This window comes from Centruroides vittatus, unplaced genomic scaffold, assembly GCF_030686945.1.
Source record: "Centruroides vittatus isolate TY-2023 unplaced genomic scaffold, ASM3068694v2 contig_546, whole genome shotgun sequence".
In the NCBI taxonomy this organism is placed as follows: domain Eukaryota; kingdom Metazoa; phylum Arthropoda; class Arachnida; order Scorpiones; family Buthidae; genus Centruroides; species Centruroides vittatus.
The window spans coordinates 1,233,591-1,250,517 of NW_027122322.1; the positions used below are offsets into that span (position 1 = coordinate 1,233,591).

General features: G+C 29.7%; 1 protein-coding gene across 4 annotated transcripts in view; it reads left to right on the plus strand.

Moving 5' to 3' along the window:
* Liprin-gamma (liprin protein kazrin) overlaps positions 1–16,927 on the plus strand; it is a 34,612-nt gene that overhangs the window by 10,238 nt on the left and 7,447 nt on the right. For 2 of the 4 annotated variants that reach the window (XM_067274315.1, XM_067274318.1), the window contains exons 2-13: positions 284–760; positions 5,293–5,505; positions 5,658–5,818; positions 6,184–6,330; positions 6,407–6,626; positions 6,732–6,935; positions 7,054–7,265; positions 7,823–7,935; positions 8,078–8,312; positions 8,659–8,760; positions 13,810–13,976; positions 14,055–14,223. In XM_067274315.1, the coding sequence (XP_067130416.1) occupies positions 284–760; positions 5,293–5,505; positions 5,658–5,818; positions 6,184–6,330; positions 6,407–6,626; positions 6,732–6,935; positions 7,054–7,265; positions 7,823–7,935; positions 8,078–8,312; positions 8,659–8,760; positions 13,810–13,976; positions 14,055–14,223 (2,420 nt within the window). Of the gene's footprint in view, positions 1–283; positions 761–5,292; positions 5,506–5,657; positions 5,819–6,183; positions 6,331–6,406; positions 6,627–6,731; positions 6,936–7,053; positions 7,266–7,822; positions 7,936–8,077; positions 8,313–8,658; positions 8,761–13,809; positions 13,977–14,054; positions 14,224–14,733; positions 14,758–15,095; positions 15,138–16,927 lie in introns of all 4 variants that reach the window. The other 2 variants (XM_067274316.1, XM_067274317.1) reach the window with 2 other exon arrangements.

Here is a 16,927-nt window from a genome sequence, read left to right on the forward strand (position 1 = left end):
CAACCGCTGGTAGATTTGCCTCCATCACGTGATAAACACGTCCATAAATTAAGTCGACGTTGTCACGGCGGAGACAATTTATTCCTCATCCGTATACAGGATAAGGCTAGTGGTTTCCTGTCCAGTCCATAAAGAACAATAGCCGGACAGTTAGTTCCGTTATCCCTTTAAGTTTTAAAAGAACAACAAAATAATAATTTCTTCTCGTGGTTTATATCTATATATATGTGTTAAGAAAAGAGTGTAGATTTCGATACTGATATTGGGAAAATTCTATTTTCAGCTATCCAATCGTTGGATTCCCTGAACGACCAAATTGTGCAGTTCATCTTTTCTCAGAATTCCTACGAACTCGTACCTTCTTCTGTTCGATCACAAGACAACATCTGCCATGATACCACCGCTGGTTGGAATCAACAACGGGATAACCTCAAGTCGTCGATGGCGCTCATGCGGCGACTTTTGCTCGATGCTCAAGCAAAATTTCGAAAGATGATGGAAGAAAATAAGACAATAGCTAGTCGCATCGAAAGGGACGTTATCGAACCCACTACCAGCGATATGGCCGGTAACATATTAACTACATGCGTTCCGTTAAACGTCGAAGTTCCGAATACCACGACCAGTTGCGCCGAACTTAATTCTAACGTGCAAACAATATCGGACAGCAATTCGAACTGTACTTCACCCCAGACAATTTTGGAGGATTCTGCTCAAGATAACCAACCCGATAACGATGCCAAATGCGAAAGATGTAAAAGTAAGTGTGTGTGTCTCTTCTTTTCCAATTCTCTTATCCCCCGGCATCTGTCGTTGACACATTGACATACAGACGGGAAATCTCGTAAATTTTATCTCGTTCGATTTTTAATAATGTTTTAAACTCTACAAAAGCCGGCCATTAGCATTTAAATGTGTTAAAAACCTGTCAAAATGGCTGCACTGCACGACGTCTCTGTACTGAGGAATAGAGGTGTTATTTGTTTTAAAACACCGATCTTTTTATCTCACAAATGTTAATTACAATGCCTTCGTTAATAAGAAGCTTCGATTGGTTTTATTTAATCCGCTTCTTGACGTGGTAATTTTTGTTAAAATTGTATGTAGTCCTGCCAGATGACACCCCGTCATATCAAAGTTGAATATTGATTTTGGAAGGGAAAAGAATCGAGAGAAACTAATTGAATCTCTTATTTTTTTATGTAATGATGCGAAATTATAAGTTTCGATCATACTAGTAATTAAAAATTCTTTTTTTCTCGGTCTAATCGATGGTTGTCAGGTTTTTCCTTTCTGAAGAGTTGCTTTTTTTGTTTTCTTCTGTTTTTTCCCTGTCCTGTTTTTTAATCCTTATGGTTAAAGGATCCTTATCAGATCATCCTTTCTCGAGTCGTCCAGCCAATTTATATTTTAAACAAGAATCTCGATGACACTTCAGTACTCACGAGTTGGCATTTTCTTTCTGCAACTTCTTAATCATACAACTGATTTTTCTCCCCCCCCAAAAAAAATTTAAGTAAATTAGGAATTTAAATTATTCGCAATGCTTACAATAAAACATTGGAAAAAGTTGATCTGTTTTAATTCTTTAACGTTGAAAGTAGAGTTTTACAGATGCAATTCATTTCGACTCACATTGCCATTTTTAAACATCCCCTCTGCCGGGTAGAAAAGGTTTAGGAAGAATGTTTTCAGCATAGCACCGAGAATATCTCGAAGAATAAAGTTTCAGTTAGTTAATGGGACTAACAGGACGTTCATCAAGTATTTTACTTTTAATAGAAAAGATTTTATAACAGCAGATAGCGATTAGTTTTTTAAAACTATTTCCACATATTTTTTAAGCGCTACTAGCATCGGATGGGCGAAAAGTATATATATTATTCTCTTTATAAATCCTAGAAGACAACAGAAATAGCCGAAAGGTCAAACTACTGTTTAGGTTATTCTCCTGGGATGGAAAAAACCTCCCATTTTACGCATTAGAAAAAAGATCAAGCATTGTCAGGGGATCTACGATCGAGTCAAGGTGTGTCGCACAAAGGGCTTGTCACAAATGGTCTGATCATTTTTTCCCCCTGGTTTCAGCGTTGAGTGTTTCTAATTTCCCCTCCAGAGTATAGCTGACGATGGCAAAATGCCAGCTATTGAGCGCATGGGCGTTTAAAGGTGTTCTCCTTCTCTGCCTTTTCCATGTATGCCAGGCATCACTTATCGAGAGTGATGACCGCTGCAGATACATCAACCATTAATAGATTCGATCCAAAGAATATTAAATCTTGAGTAAAGTAGGTTTGTATAACTAGAATCCGGAAAAATCCCACGCACCAAATCTGTAGATCCTTACCAAGAAAAACTGGTACCTTAATGGCCTCCAGTCATTCTTCCGGACCCGATAAAAAGGAATTTTGATCAGAATCGTAGGATTGACAAATCGATAATCTTTTTCTTTATCATTTTACAGTCCCGTCGAGCCGTAATGATAGCAAACCCAAGGAAATATTTTGTAAATTTCTTGTATTTAAACAAGGACGTGCATTATACGTAACAATAACGTTCTCGATAATCCCTTTAATGTATTCTAAGCACATATACCACAATATTAAAAACACGAGCGCTCTTTATCAACGGAAAACTACCATTTCCCGAAAGAAAAAAATAAAAAAAATTCCACCAAACAAATGGAATTTACACTCCGCTAGTTGGATTATAACAAAACGTCGCTTTCGATTTGATTCACCGAATTATATTTCTTAATAAGAACCGTATCGAGTTAATATTTATATTAAGATAATTTAATTTTTATATCAAATTTGCCATTTCTGCAAATTATTTCACTGGTAAATCGACGTCGAAAAGAGCTAACACGCTTCTCCCAGTCAGAAGTAATTAGCTTTTTATTTTTTAAGTAGCGTACTAAATCGGATGAGAAGTCGATATCTCGTATCTAGAAAAAAGTTTCCGGCCTGCAATTTAATAACTGTATTAAATTCTACAACTCGCTACGTTAGGATACAATTTGGTACGATTTAAATGGTTTAAATTGTTACCGGCAGGAGCATCATCCAGTCCAAGTTTCACACTCTTATCATTAATGTAAATCGAATCGATTTCTATTGTTTACTGATGTTTTTTCTGTTTCTTTTTAATATAAAATCTGTGTTTTTACATCATCTACATAGTGCCAATTGTCGGTCTGTTGTGCGCGTTATAACATCCAATCGACTATACACTCCAGTTATGTTGTTTGGTAGAGAGCTGTACCTGTACTCAATGCGTTTCCATGGCAACGTACTAGTCCGAGAAGAAAAGATTTAAAAATCATCCCTCTCGTAATTGTTCTAGAATGTGTACTTAACCCGAAAGATTAATAACCGCTAAGATTTTAAGTTAGACCACGTAACAAGTTTGATAGAAAAGTCGTGCTCGCCTTAACCGCTCGTCGATTTTAAATTCCCTCTTCCTCCTACTTAAGTTATAGATATCAATTTTGAAGATGATCGAATTTAAATATTATCTACACAAGTCTTGAATATGCTACTGTTAAAAGGTATTTAGGATTCTCGAGCATGGGTCGAGACCTACTTTCAATAACCTTATATACTCCGCTCCACTGGATACAGAGTATAGTTAATTAAGCGTGTCTCTTCTTTTTTCCTCAAACATTTCTCTATCTGGGAAGAATTTTAGTTGCGTAAGTCTGTGTACATATTCTTACATTACTCTGTTCACCAAATATTACATGCTCTATTATTCTGCAACTTTGTGGGAAGATTGGAATGAACTTTTGAAATCGATTTTACCCCCGGAACGGAGAGTTAAATAATAAATGGATTTTTCCCCTTTCCAATTTTATATAAAGGCAGACATTCTCTGAATGAAGCTATCAATAATCAACAGAAGAATGAATAATATATTAATAAGAGGAAAAAAAAACAAGAAACAATTGTCGCCCGGTGCTGCTGCTGCTGCTGCTGCTGCTACTTTATAATAATCATTTTGTCCAGTGTTTTAGTAACTAAGACGTTTATATTCTGTCTTAAACATGTTTTTTAATCGTTTGTTTTCGTCGTTATTCTTTTACGTGGCGATTATAATTAAGGTAATTGCCATATTGCCATTTACAGTAATGGTTCGTAGTGGAAAACAGCTCCAGTCGGTCGTTACTGCTTTATAATTAATATCTTGTCGAATAATAATTGTAATGAGTCGAACGAAAACTTTAATAATAGAAAAGTCATCCGAATTACATGTTTATTTTAAAAAGCTCCTCTTTTCGAATCATCTTACGCTCATATTCTCCACGAATTCATTTTCGCAACTGACTAAAAATCCCATCAATTTTTTATACTCGCGCGGTCGTAACTGTTGTCCTAGGAGGGAGGAAAATATATATATATATATATATAGGAAACTTGGAGAAAAATGTTTTATGGGCGATTATAAATCAAACTTTACTGCGATACCGGGCCACTAATTTTTCGAAGTGAGATAGGAAATCGAATATATTTTTAAAAGGGAAGACATCAATCGATGTTTTATGCTGGTAAATATAATTGTAACGGTTTAAAATCTGTTATTTTTATGTATATGCGACCGACATTAATCACGACGGCATCAATTACGCTACTCATTTAGGTAAGTCATTTTTATATTTTTACTTACTCCAAAATCATCCAATTGTTTAAAGAGACTTCCCTCGAATAGTTGTTACTAAGGTAACAGACCACCCGAGGTATTTAGTTTCCACTCACACAACTGATCTATTATTCAAGATGCAGCCGGTGTCGCAGCGACATTATTGATTACCCTTAATATATATCTTCCATTGAGAATAACCTAGTAACGCATTATTAGTGTCAGTTACTCTATTTCCTATTTTAATTTATTAAATATATATTTAATTGAATAGGTAATATTTTTGGTTTAGTGATAATGTCGAAAGATTCTTTTCTATCTTTTATTATTATTGACTTTTAATGAGTTCTTTGAAGTTTTCTAGGAGGAAATCCTTTAAAAGCCACCATCCTAAATAAAAATTTAATTTTAAACTTGGAGACGAGGAAAGAATTAGTTGAAATCTTGTAAAAAATGTATATGTGCAAGCTCTGTTGTGAATCGATTAATTTCTTTATAGATAAACTCGCTCTTCCTTCTTCCATCGGGATGAACTTACGGATTTTTCTAACAAATTACCGATTATGCGGTTAAAATATTAGTGTCAGCTAACTACATCATCATTAAAATTCATACACGTATTATAATTTATGATAAAAATGCACGTCGTTTCAGATTGTACCCACGACGATGCCAATCAATTAGAACATACGCTGGCCCAGTTACAAGAACAAAACGAAAAGTTGATGGAACACAATCTAAATCTCCAGAAAGAAGTCGAGGAACTTAAACTCTTCAAAAATCAAACAGAATCCGGAGAAAACAACTTAAAACCCCAGCTACAGCAACTAGAAACGGATTTGAAACACGCAAGGGAGGCTTTAGCAGGTAAATTCCAAACAAAAATTTCTCATAGAATCGATGCAATTAATTTTAATTACACTTTCATCGAAGCAAAATGACTGTTTTTTTCTCTCGGAATATTTCAGAGAAATCTTCAAAAAAAAGTAACGATTAATGACATTGATATTTTTCTGCAGCGCTCAAGCAAGATCGTAAACGGTTAAAAGCCGAGAAATTTGATCTATTAAACCAAATGAAACAACTTTACGGTACTTTAGAAGAGAAGGAAAGGGAACTCAGAGACTTTATTCGAAGTTACGAACAGAAGATGAAGGACAGCGATAAAAATCTCAAACAAGTCAGTCTCCGTGAGCTTAATGACTTGATAGTTATTAATTATGGCGGCGTGGGTAATTTTAATATGCTCCAATATAAATTTGATAAAACTATAGATAAATACGCTACTTTACCGTATAAGATTATAGTGGATTAACGTGTTCTTTCGCTAGTCTGGCGCATTTTTAATTAAATTTTGATTATTTTCTAGATTCATTATAAGATACGGCTCGTTAATAGTCGCAAATTGTAAGATAAATTAGTCGTTTCGCGCTTTTATTCCATCAGTTTAGGTTTAAAGAGTTCCCGAAATTAACTAAGTAGCAAATTAGATTAAAAAATATTTTAAATATTTTCTTTACGTAAGACAATTTTCTTAACTTTTAGCTTGTAAGAGAACGAGAAGATACGGAAAGAGAAAAGTGGAACATATTGAAACATGCCAGAGACGAAGCCGAGCGATCCGTGGCTCTATGTGCACAATTGGGTTTAAAAGAAGCACAAATTAAACAGATGCAAGAAGAATTAAATTCGGTAATTGCTGATATCTACGGAGAAAAAAGAAAAAAAATGTAATTTGTGTTATTTTACTTAAATGCCAATTTATTAGGTGCGGGAAAGACTCGGTTACATGTCCGATTTAGACAGTAGTCGAACGTATCGGTCGAATGGTTATCACAGTCCAAGTACGGCATCCACACACATTCCGAATGGTAGAGATGGTAGCAATGCTGCTACTCCTACACCTGGTTCCGATCCCACTACTTCATCGTCCTGTGCTGGTACTCCCACTATCACTGTAGATAGCGATGCTAGTCCTAGCCACGTCTGTGAGTGAACAATAGATTCTTCCCCCCCCCTCATTTTTTCTTCTTTTGTGATATCTTTTAATTCAATTTAATTGTCGTTAACTGTATTCGTTTTTTTCCGCCCAGTATCAAATACAGCAAGAGATTGTCACAGACCAAATCTTCCCGGTTTATCTCAGTCGGCCGAAGAAATATATAATAGCAGTGGAGGATCGGATTGCAGCACGAAAAAAAGTCGTAAGAGAAGAGAAGGAAAAGGAACCTGGGGCTCTATATCTAGAGTTTTTGCCAGGGGACGTCAGAGAAAATCGATAGAATCTACCGCCGATAGTAAGTCATCTAGTAGATGTTATATTTTTTATGATCAGAAAGTTGTATTTTTGTACTCCGTTTTAGAGAGGTTACCGGCTTTATAAAGTTCAGTTTTTAGTGTCGGAATCGTTTTCAGGTGATCAGCGCTCGTCTTGGTCTCCGCAAAGTAGTTTATGTGCCAGTCCCCTAACGGAAGAAAGTTATATGGAAAAACTGAAACTATTAGAAGAAGCTCAGGGTACTCCTATGGAAAGATGGAAAGCCAGTACAGTATTGGCCTGGCTAGAAGTCAGTTTAGGAATGCCTCAGTATGGAGCCATGTGTGCAGAAAATATTAAAAGTGGAAAGGTATTTTAAGTGGATTGTTGTTTGCATTGAAAAAGAAAAAAAAAGTTAATTTTTGAAAGATTGGTTAGGTTATTACAGTTAGACAATGGAAAATAATTTATTTACAATGTCAAATATAGGTGCAAGGTCACAGATATGTTGACAATTAAGAAGTGAAATATATTTTTTTCTGGCAACTTTATAATGGATGCTTTGGAAATTTTATGTTGGCAACTTTATTTTGTTTAAATATTATTAATATAAAATAAATGCTAGGATGTTACATAAACATGCGAGTCATGAGACAAAACAGATGTTAAGTGGTTGATCCCACCATAATTTTAAAATAACAAAACTTTGTGCCACTACACATATTTTATTGATAATTCTAGCAATATATTTACTTACCAGTTCAACTAGACATCATATTAACATAGAATGAATGCTACACATTTATATACATTTTAAAAATGTTTAGATATAAATAATAATTTAATAAATATTTTTAGCATTTTTTTTTATTAGTTTTAAATTATTATTATTATACATTGAATAGATTGTTTGCATCAATTTTTTAGGTATTGTTAGAATTATCTGATCCTGAATTAGAAACTGGTTTAGGAATTACAAATATTGTACACAGAAGAAAACTTAGGCTAGCAATTGAAGAGCATAGAGAACCATCTCTTTGGTAAGATTAATTTTTTAAGCTTGTTAATATTTTATCTACAATCTTTAATATAAATGGTAAAGAAATAAAGGAAACGTATTTGATGGGAAGAAATAAAGGCAAATTTATAAATATTTATCTGAACAATACGCATTTGTTATAGTTTATATCCCAAGATATGTCTTCTTACCCATACGTGGATAGCCGAGGAATGGTTACCGAGTTTAGGATTATCTTGTTACGTGGATAACTTCACGGTACAACTAATAGATGGAAGAGTGTTAGATACATTAACGAAAAAAGATTTGGAAAAGTATTTGGGAGTAACAAGAAAATTTCATCAAGTTAGCATAATGCATGGAATTCAGCTTTTGAGGATGGTTAAATTTGATAGACAAGTTAGTAATAATTTCTTTCATTTATTTTTAGAAACGTTAATGACTTTTTTGATGACAATATAATAAAAAAATATATATATATATATGTATTTAAGTTTAAAAACCTTTCATTAATAAATTGATTTGAATTGAATTGAATTTAATTTAAATAGAAAATTTTTTATCATTTCAAAATATTTATTCTTGCAATGAAAGTAAGTATATTTTAAAGATTAAAAAAGTTCAAAGTTCATAAGTCTTGTAGATTATAAATAAATTTTAAATACTTTAAATACTTACAAATTATAAATATTTACAATTATTGTATATTATATTCGATACAGTATGAAATTGAAAATAATTTCAGATTTTATCGCAAAGGAGGTCTCACAGTGAAAATATGGATGTCGATCCCCTCGTATGGACTAATCAGAGATTCGTCAAGTGGGTCCGAAGTATAGATTTAGTGGTATGTTAAGTCATAAATTTAAATATTTTTAACATTTTGAAAATATTAAACTTTTTTATTCATTGGTATAAAGGTAGTGTATAGTATCTACTTTAAAAGGTTATTAAATTTATTTATTCTGCTTCATATTATAGTTATGGCTTCAATATATGTAGTGATAATAATTAAGGTTATTTATATATTCAGTTATAATTTATCTTATAATTCAGTTATCTTATATATAAAATAAAGCTTTGCATTTAACCATTATAAATTATGATATAATTGCAGAATTTATCTTATATCAACTTTTAGTTTTTGTATACAGTACTAGCAGAGGAGAAATATATAGATGTAAACAAAATTACTGGTTGTTAAGAAAACATTATCTGATATATAAATATATAAAGCGGATTGATGTCAGTATAAACATTGGAAGAAGTGAAAACTACATTAAGAAAATAGAAATAAGAATTTTTGAAATGAAAAAGATGTTTTAATAATGTTGTAATGCATCGGGAAGCTGGAAGAATTTGTGAAGTTTTGATCATTTGTTTACTGATATAAAATTATAAAAATAAAGAATCAAAAAAGGACGATCATATAAAAATTTTAAAGAGATTAAAAAGTCTATTTTAACTTCTTCATTCTGTTTTCTACATGATAGTATTTATCGACATTTTTGTGGATTATTTATAATGCTATTATTGCTTTTTTCTCTGGATACAAATAAAATATTATCAAGAATAAAAATTTTTCCTTATTAGGTACTTGATAACTTTAATCAATGTTTGTTTCTTGTTGCTTTTCTACTATTCTTTTGATCTTATACGTTCATTAAATAAGACATTCAAGCATTTTATTAATTTTTCTTTTCTCTATAATTTTCTTATTAACATTTTATCATCATTAATTTAAAAATTAAAGTATCTGTTTTTTTTTATATATATGTAATTCCCGTTTTGATATAAGTCCTTTGACTCTCTTTGACATTTCTTACATCTTTTAATCCATTATTCGTTCATTAAAGATTATTTTGATCTTTCAAGATATTTTTTTTACCTGACATTTTTACCTGTAAAGTTATATGCTCATGCAAAAGAGTAAATGAAACAGTGTTAGAAAAATAAATATGGTAAAAAAAATAACATAAAACGTAAGTCATTTTTAATAAGTTAATTGTAGTTTGATTAAGTCTTTTTTTTTAATTTTCTTTCAATTTTTATCTTTTAAGAGAATTTTTAAAATATAAAATAACAATATTATTATTTTTCTGTAATTTTGTTTGCAATTCTTTGATGTCAAGTACAAGTGCTTGAAAATCTAATTGCTTAACAGTTGCTTTAGATAACTTTTAAAAGGTTGCAGTTATGAATCTAAATCTCTAAACAGCATAAATATTTTAATTTTATAAGATAAATAATATATGTTTTATAATTTAAACATTCATTTACTAACAGTATATTGTTATGTACTGTACCCTTGTATTGTTTTGGGCAGGGCCCAATTTGTACATAATCTAAACAAGCTCCATATGGTGTCATATATTTACGTGTGTCATTATTTGGTAGAGGAGAAGGATCTGTTACATATTATGGCTTAGCACCATAAAAATCTAAGTCCAGCCCTGGATATTGCAGAGATAATTTCGCCAGGTGTTTTTTACGAAACTTTTTCGAAGTCATTATTTATCGTTTGATAGCTGTAGATTTAAAATACAATGAAAAATATAGGTTAAGCTAAATAAACGAACATTGTGTTAGAAATTCTAGTGCTTAAATTAATCTTATCAAACTACATCACCCAATTAGAAAGTTATTTCTTATCATCTGTTTAGTTGCAAAAACAAAACACTTTCGTTAAGAATCACGTCGAAAATTACGGATTTAAAAAAGAAACACATTCTTCTTACTTTGTGCTGTACTTAATATGCAGTTCATGAAGTGTACTCTTTGGTAATTGCCTCATACCACATTCATTTTGCAGTTAGTTGTCGTTCCTTTCATAATACTTTCGAGAGATTTGTCATATTCGTCGTCAGATAAAAGATACTAACTTAAAATAGCATGTTATCATTCTTAGTGCGAGTAAACAACGATTAATTACGAAGTAATTACAAGACAATTTTCTAAACTTGATACTTAATAATGCGCGTGGTACATATTAAGATGCGTTACGTTTTTGGGTTTACCTTTGTTACGATGCGATTCTAATGTTATTTGTCTTGTTTCTGCACTAATAAATAAAAAGAACAAATATATATATATATATTTTTTAGTAGAATAAAGTAGTTTGATTAAACAAACTTCGATTACGATAAATATTGATCATAAGGCTCTGACAGAAGGAATCAATAGGAACTTCACTCCAGTAAAGGATACAGTGGACCTCTAAAGTTTAGTCTTATAAAACATGATTAAAATTAATTTTGATAGGTGATTTAGGAATCTTTCTTTTTGTGACTGGTCCAGATTCCATCTCATTTCTCTCGGACCCTGCCGAATGTAGTAACTTACTATTTTAACCTGATTTTGTTAACCCGAATCTTTAAGAATACGCTCAAAAGCAACACTAGAAAATTGTCTTCCAACACTCTTTGTATATATAATTTAAAATTTTGGTAATTTAATTTATTAATTAGCCTAATTAATAACAAAGTAAACTTCCTGTCGGTTTCGCTACAGTTTATTATCTTAAAATCACAATCACATGGCTTAATTTGACAATAATGTTTTCGTTTAAAATCTTATTTAACAAAAATTAACAGAACATAAAGTAACAAATATAACCTTAAAACTTTTCGATAAAGCCATTATATAGCCTATATATACAGTAATAATCACATATGTTCAGTTTAATAACGGAATGGAAACCGTAATGTATCTAATAATATTAATGGTAGTCTGTTATAAATGGCTTCTAGTCCCATTATAGGCTATATTAGAAACGGACAATATATTCTTAATATGTTAAAGCTATATAATAATTTGAAAGTATTAAAGTATTAAAAAACATAAATTCGGGTGTAATTTCTCTATCAGTGTGTGTTCGGGGGCACAATTTAAAGCTTAATTTTACCCACTTTAAAGCTTAATAAGTCTTGTGCATTTTGTCAACAATTTCTGAAATTTTGCAGGGTGGTTTGTTTATTAGGGAGATTGATGCTATTAAATTTTGGTGGCTAAGAGTCGAGGGGATGGGGAGATAATGGGAGTCGTGTGTATCTCCAATAGGGTATGTCGTCTTAATGACGATTTTACTCGTTATTAGCATTTACAGTTTTTTTATAAAACCCACTCCTACCCTCAAAATTAAGCTTTTTATAATAGTTAAAAATATAAAAAGTTTTTAAAATAAAATACGATAACAGATGGCGCTACCAAAATTTTAAATGTTGCCGGGAAAGTTAAGCAACTCGTTATTGGATTTTTAAAAATACTGCGCACGGTTCTGGTTTGCTTTACGATTTTTGAAAAAAATATACTATATTATAATTAATGTTTTTAATGTTTATTTACGCGTTTGTATTTTTTAAATTTATTCTATGTTATTTAATTGTTGTACCGGAGGAGGCACTTATTGTCTAAGAGACATTGCTTTTTTTTCCTTTGAAAATATATAAATAAATGTTGAATTTACTTTAACGGATAATGATAATAAATAGTAACGACTCAATATACTTCCCTGCCGTAATAATTATTAAAAATTTTATATTGTGAATTACCAGAAGCTCAAAGTTTTCAACGTTTGCTTTTATAATTTAAATGTAGTATTTAGTTTATATTAAATTTCTTATGAGAAAAATAGTTAAAAAAAACCCGATTTTTAGTCTTATTTACTGGAAAGACGTATAAAAATGATGATGAAAAAATGACAGATTATCATTACACTAGCGTAAAAATGTATAAATACTTTATATTCAGATATCTTTTTACATATTTTAACATACGAATGTAAATGTATAGAAACATTTTCTCCATTCGAACATCAAGTATTCATCTCAATCTGAAGGAAAATATATGTACTGCACATCCGCCCGTTTTTTATTGTGTATGATTATTTACATGTCATAACCAATGGTATGATAGATTCGCCGTGCTCTACAAAGAAATGAATGACCTTATGCGAGAGCAAGTGTAATCGATACTGTTCTCAAACATAACCTCCAATGCTTAATACATAGTTGTTAGCAATCAATATTTATCAACATTTTCTCTTTCAGTTTTAATTGCTTATTTTTCTTAACTCATAAGTGTAGAGATAACAGACAATTCCTTATATTATTTTGTAAGGAATTCCCTTATCTCTTGGAAGATCCGGACTTTAGTGATTCTTCATAGATCTTTTGGATGGAGGCATCTTTTGTACGTGCTGACCTAATTACCACATTAAATTAGCTTGCAATGCGAAAAATTCAATTTATTTTCAAAAATTAATAGAGAAAACATTTTATTAGATATAGTAAATTAGGTATATTATGTATCTAAAATAAATTAAAGCTTTGAAAACATTTAAATATGCCTGTTTTCGAAAGTTTCAATGGAAGTTATTTAAACTGCGTTTTAAAATTTCAATTTATTTTGAAATACTGTATATGTAATAGTAAAATTTCTCGATTTTTAGATAGCTGAAATTATTTTTTTCATAAAAAAATATGATAGATTGATAGAGAATCAAATTTGAAAGGCTTTCACTTTAAGAACTTCTTATGTGCACTCTTTCTGCTGTAACAATAAAATGGCACTAGAAGGAGATGGCGAGTTGCTGTGCTCAGGATGAACTGGAAGAATATCCATTGAAAAAGTTCTTTGGGTGGGTCTTGCAATTGTACTGGGAGTAGATACTCGGACTGGACTGAGAATCAAAGCTTTTAGCTGGGAACCACTTTTATCAACAGGCTGCAAAAATATATATTTTATTCATACCAAAAAAATATACTAAAATTTTAAAGAAAATTCTTAATAACTTTTTTTTTATACTTTTGAATGTTTTAATATATATTCTCTCTATATAATATTTATAAATAATTTATATTTAATTCTGTTCTTCAATTAATTAATATATTTGTAGGAATATGCAGAAAACTTAAGAGATAGTGGAGTACATGGTGCACTGGTGGTGTTGGAACCTTCGTTTACGGCAGATACAATGGCAACTGCTTTAGGAATTCCAGCTTCCAAAAATATTATTAGACGTCATCTCACAACTGAATTAGAAAATCTTGTACAACCTGCCAGGTAAAAATTGATAAATTTGATATATTCAAAATATTCAATATTCAAATTGATTTGATCATTCTATAAAATAATTTTTAGGATGTCTTTAGAAGCAGAAGAAGTCGTTCACCGAAGAAGAAATGAAAAGAAGGCATCGCAGTCGTCGGGTGGGTCTAGTGTTTCCGGATCTCTCGGGCGAAACTTTATGCGTTCGTATTCCAGATCTGGAACATTGGAGAGGCCGGATAAAAGACGCGCCAGTATGAGGGTAAGAAACGTTAATTGACGCACAACTTAAAACCTATTTTTATACATTTTAAATAAAATTATTATAAAATTTTATATATGATCAAAAATAAAAATTAAACAATGGAAAATTATCATAATCTATAATTATTATGTTTCTTTTTATAGCTTTAAAATATCATTTTATCAAATATTACTTTTTAAATCTATAAAAAGAAATTAAATATTAGATTAGAATTTAATAATACAAATTAAATAATTTTAAGGTAATTAAATACTTTAATTAATTTTCAAAACAATTCATTATTTGTATATATAAATAAAACATAATATCTATTTTGAAAAGTATCATAAAAATTTACTCGAAGAAAACTTTTAATTGATATTAATGTTAAATTGCAATTTATTTGGAATTAATAAATTTGGGAAAATTATTTAATATGATGTTTATAATCAGTAAAATGAACATCATCATTGTGAAGATTATATTAAGGTATAGTTATTATTTAAATGAATTCCAATTCATTTCCAGTTTGCAACATGGAAAAGTTCACAGGTAAGATTTTGGTATGGATTGGAGCATTGCATTTTAAATGTTTGAATGATAACTAAGAAATAGAAGAGACATTAATTACTGTGTGTTCTTATATTTGTTGTCTTTCAATTTAATGTATATAGCATCATGCCAAAATATTCATTTATATCATTCAGCTTCATCAAAATCACACTTCATTTAATAAAAGTTCATCCATTTAGAAATTTATAATATTGTGATTGTGCTTTATTTATTTAAATTCTTTTTATCATTGCATGCAAAAGTTTTATATTTAACATTATCTTATAGTATGTAATTTTGAATGCCAAGAAATATTAATTTTATACTAATTATTTCAGCTCAGTGTATCATAGCAGTGAAGATAACTTCGAAATTTAATGGTAATATTTCTCACTAACTGTTACTGCTTTCGCTAATTACGTTACTAATTGCATCTAGTAAAATGAAGTAACAAATTCTATAATTGCATGATTATGTGTTTGTTAAATTACAATATTATGCTTTTTAATTTAGAATAATTATTTATGCATGCCACAATCTTTTTATCTATTATCTACTAAATATTTTTATAAATAGTCTTATTTCTTATATGAAAAAAATTTCTTCAATTGCAAAATTTAATTAACTATTAAATCTTATTAATAACGATGATAAAAGAGATCAAACTGAAATTTTATCAATTCAAATTTCTTCATTTTAGAATTGAAATTAAAAGTTATATCACATCCATTAACTTATATCAAAGAGAATGGAAAACAAATTTCAATATAAAATTTAATTCATATAATGTGGCTATATTACTAAACAGTTCACTTTAAATGGATTATTAAATAATGTACAGTTTTCTTAAAAAAATGTTTTAATCTGTTTAATAACTGGATTCAAATATACTAATTCAAATCAACAAATAAACATGTCTTACTACTTATTAAATTACAGCTTATGAAGATTATCTTGTGTTAAAAATACCTGCATTTACCCCTCTATCACTTTGGATGCAACCACTAGTACTGTAGACAAAGAGTAAACTCTTAGATATTGTATATACATGTGTACAAGTGTGTTTGTCATATTCAAATTTTATTCTTATGTTTTCTTCATTTATCTACAAAGGTAAGAGGGCTCAGGCGCTCTAGATTCCTCTTCGGTTACCACTTGTTTCTTTGATATAAACAAATAGAATATAAAATTTCCAAACATTTTGCATTTTAATCTAAAACATATATCATAGAAATTAATTTATATAAAGCATTTTAACAGAATTCCTTTAAAGCTTAGTAATATAAATAATTAGAACAAATTCTTTATAAACGTAACATAAAAAATGGTTTGCTTTATTTATATTTTTAATATATTAAATAATAATGCAATGTTATGTCGCAAAAATATCTGTAAAATAATCAGTTTAACCTTTTAAATATAGCTATAAACATAATTTTACTAACGATTCTTGTCAAATTCAATATTTATTTTTTTAGTGCCTGTACAGTCTTTGTCGCAAAAAAATTATAATTAGTTTTAAATACATAGTGAAACAAAATACTTTTGTTAGTTACTCAATCGGAATTCTTATATATAAATAAAGTTAATGAGATTTTTAAAGTACAATTTTATTCTAAATAATAATAAGCAACAAGTAAAATATAATTTATGAAAGGAAATTGAATCCATATAAATAAACATAAAGCTTACATGAATTCATTCTCTAAGAACACAAATTCTGTATTTAATCTTATTTTTCTTTTTAATGTATAGAAATGAGAGAATCTAAACTCCATTTTACTTAATTGCTTATCTTCTATAGAAATTATGCTATAAAAATACAAATTGTTTATTTATTCAAAATTGTAATTTGCTTTTAATTATATACAAAAATTACATATAAAGTATCATAATATATTTTCATGATTTTCATCTTTTAAACATTATATTTACCTACTTTACTGTTTATATATTTAAATAAATAAAAGAAAATAATTGTAAAATTTTTAGAAGAATGTATGAATTAATTTCCGAATTTTCTAAATTATTTTTTATATTTGAGATAAGCTATAAAATGATTGTATGTAATCATTACATTATCATTATATAGGTTAATGTTACCTATGGTAGCAAACATGGCGGCTCATCTCTGAAACAGTGGGATGCACGTTCTAACCTAGCCTAACCT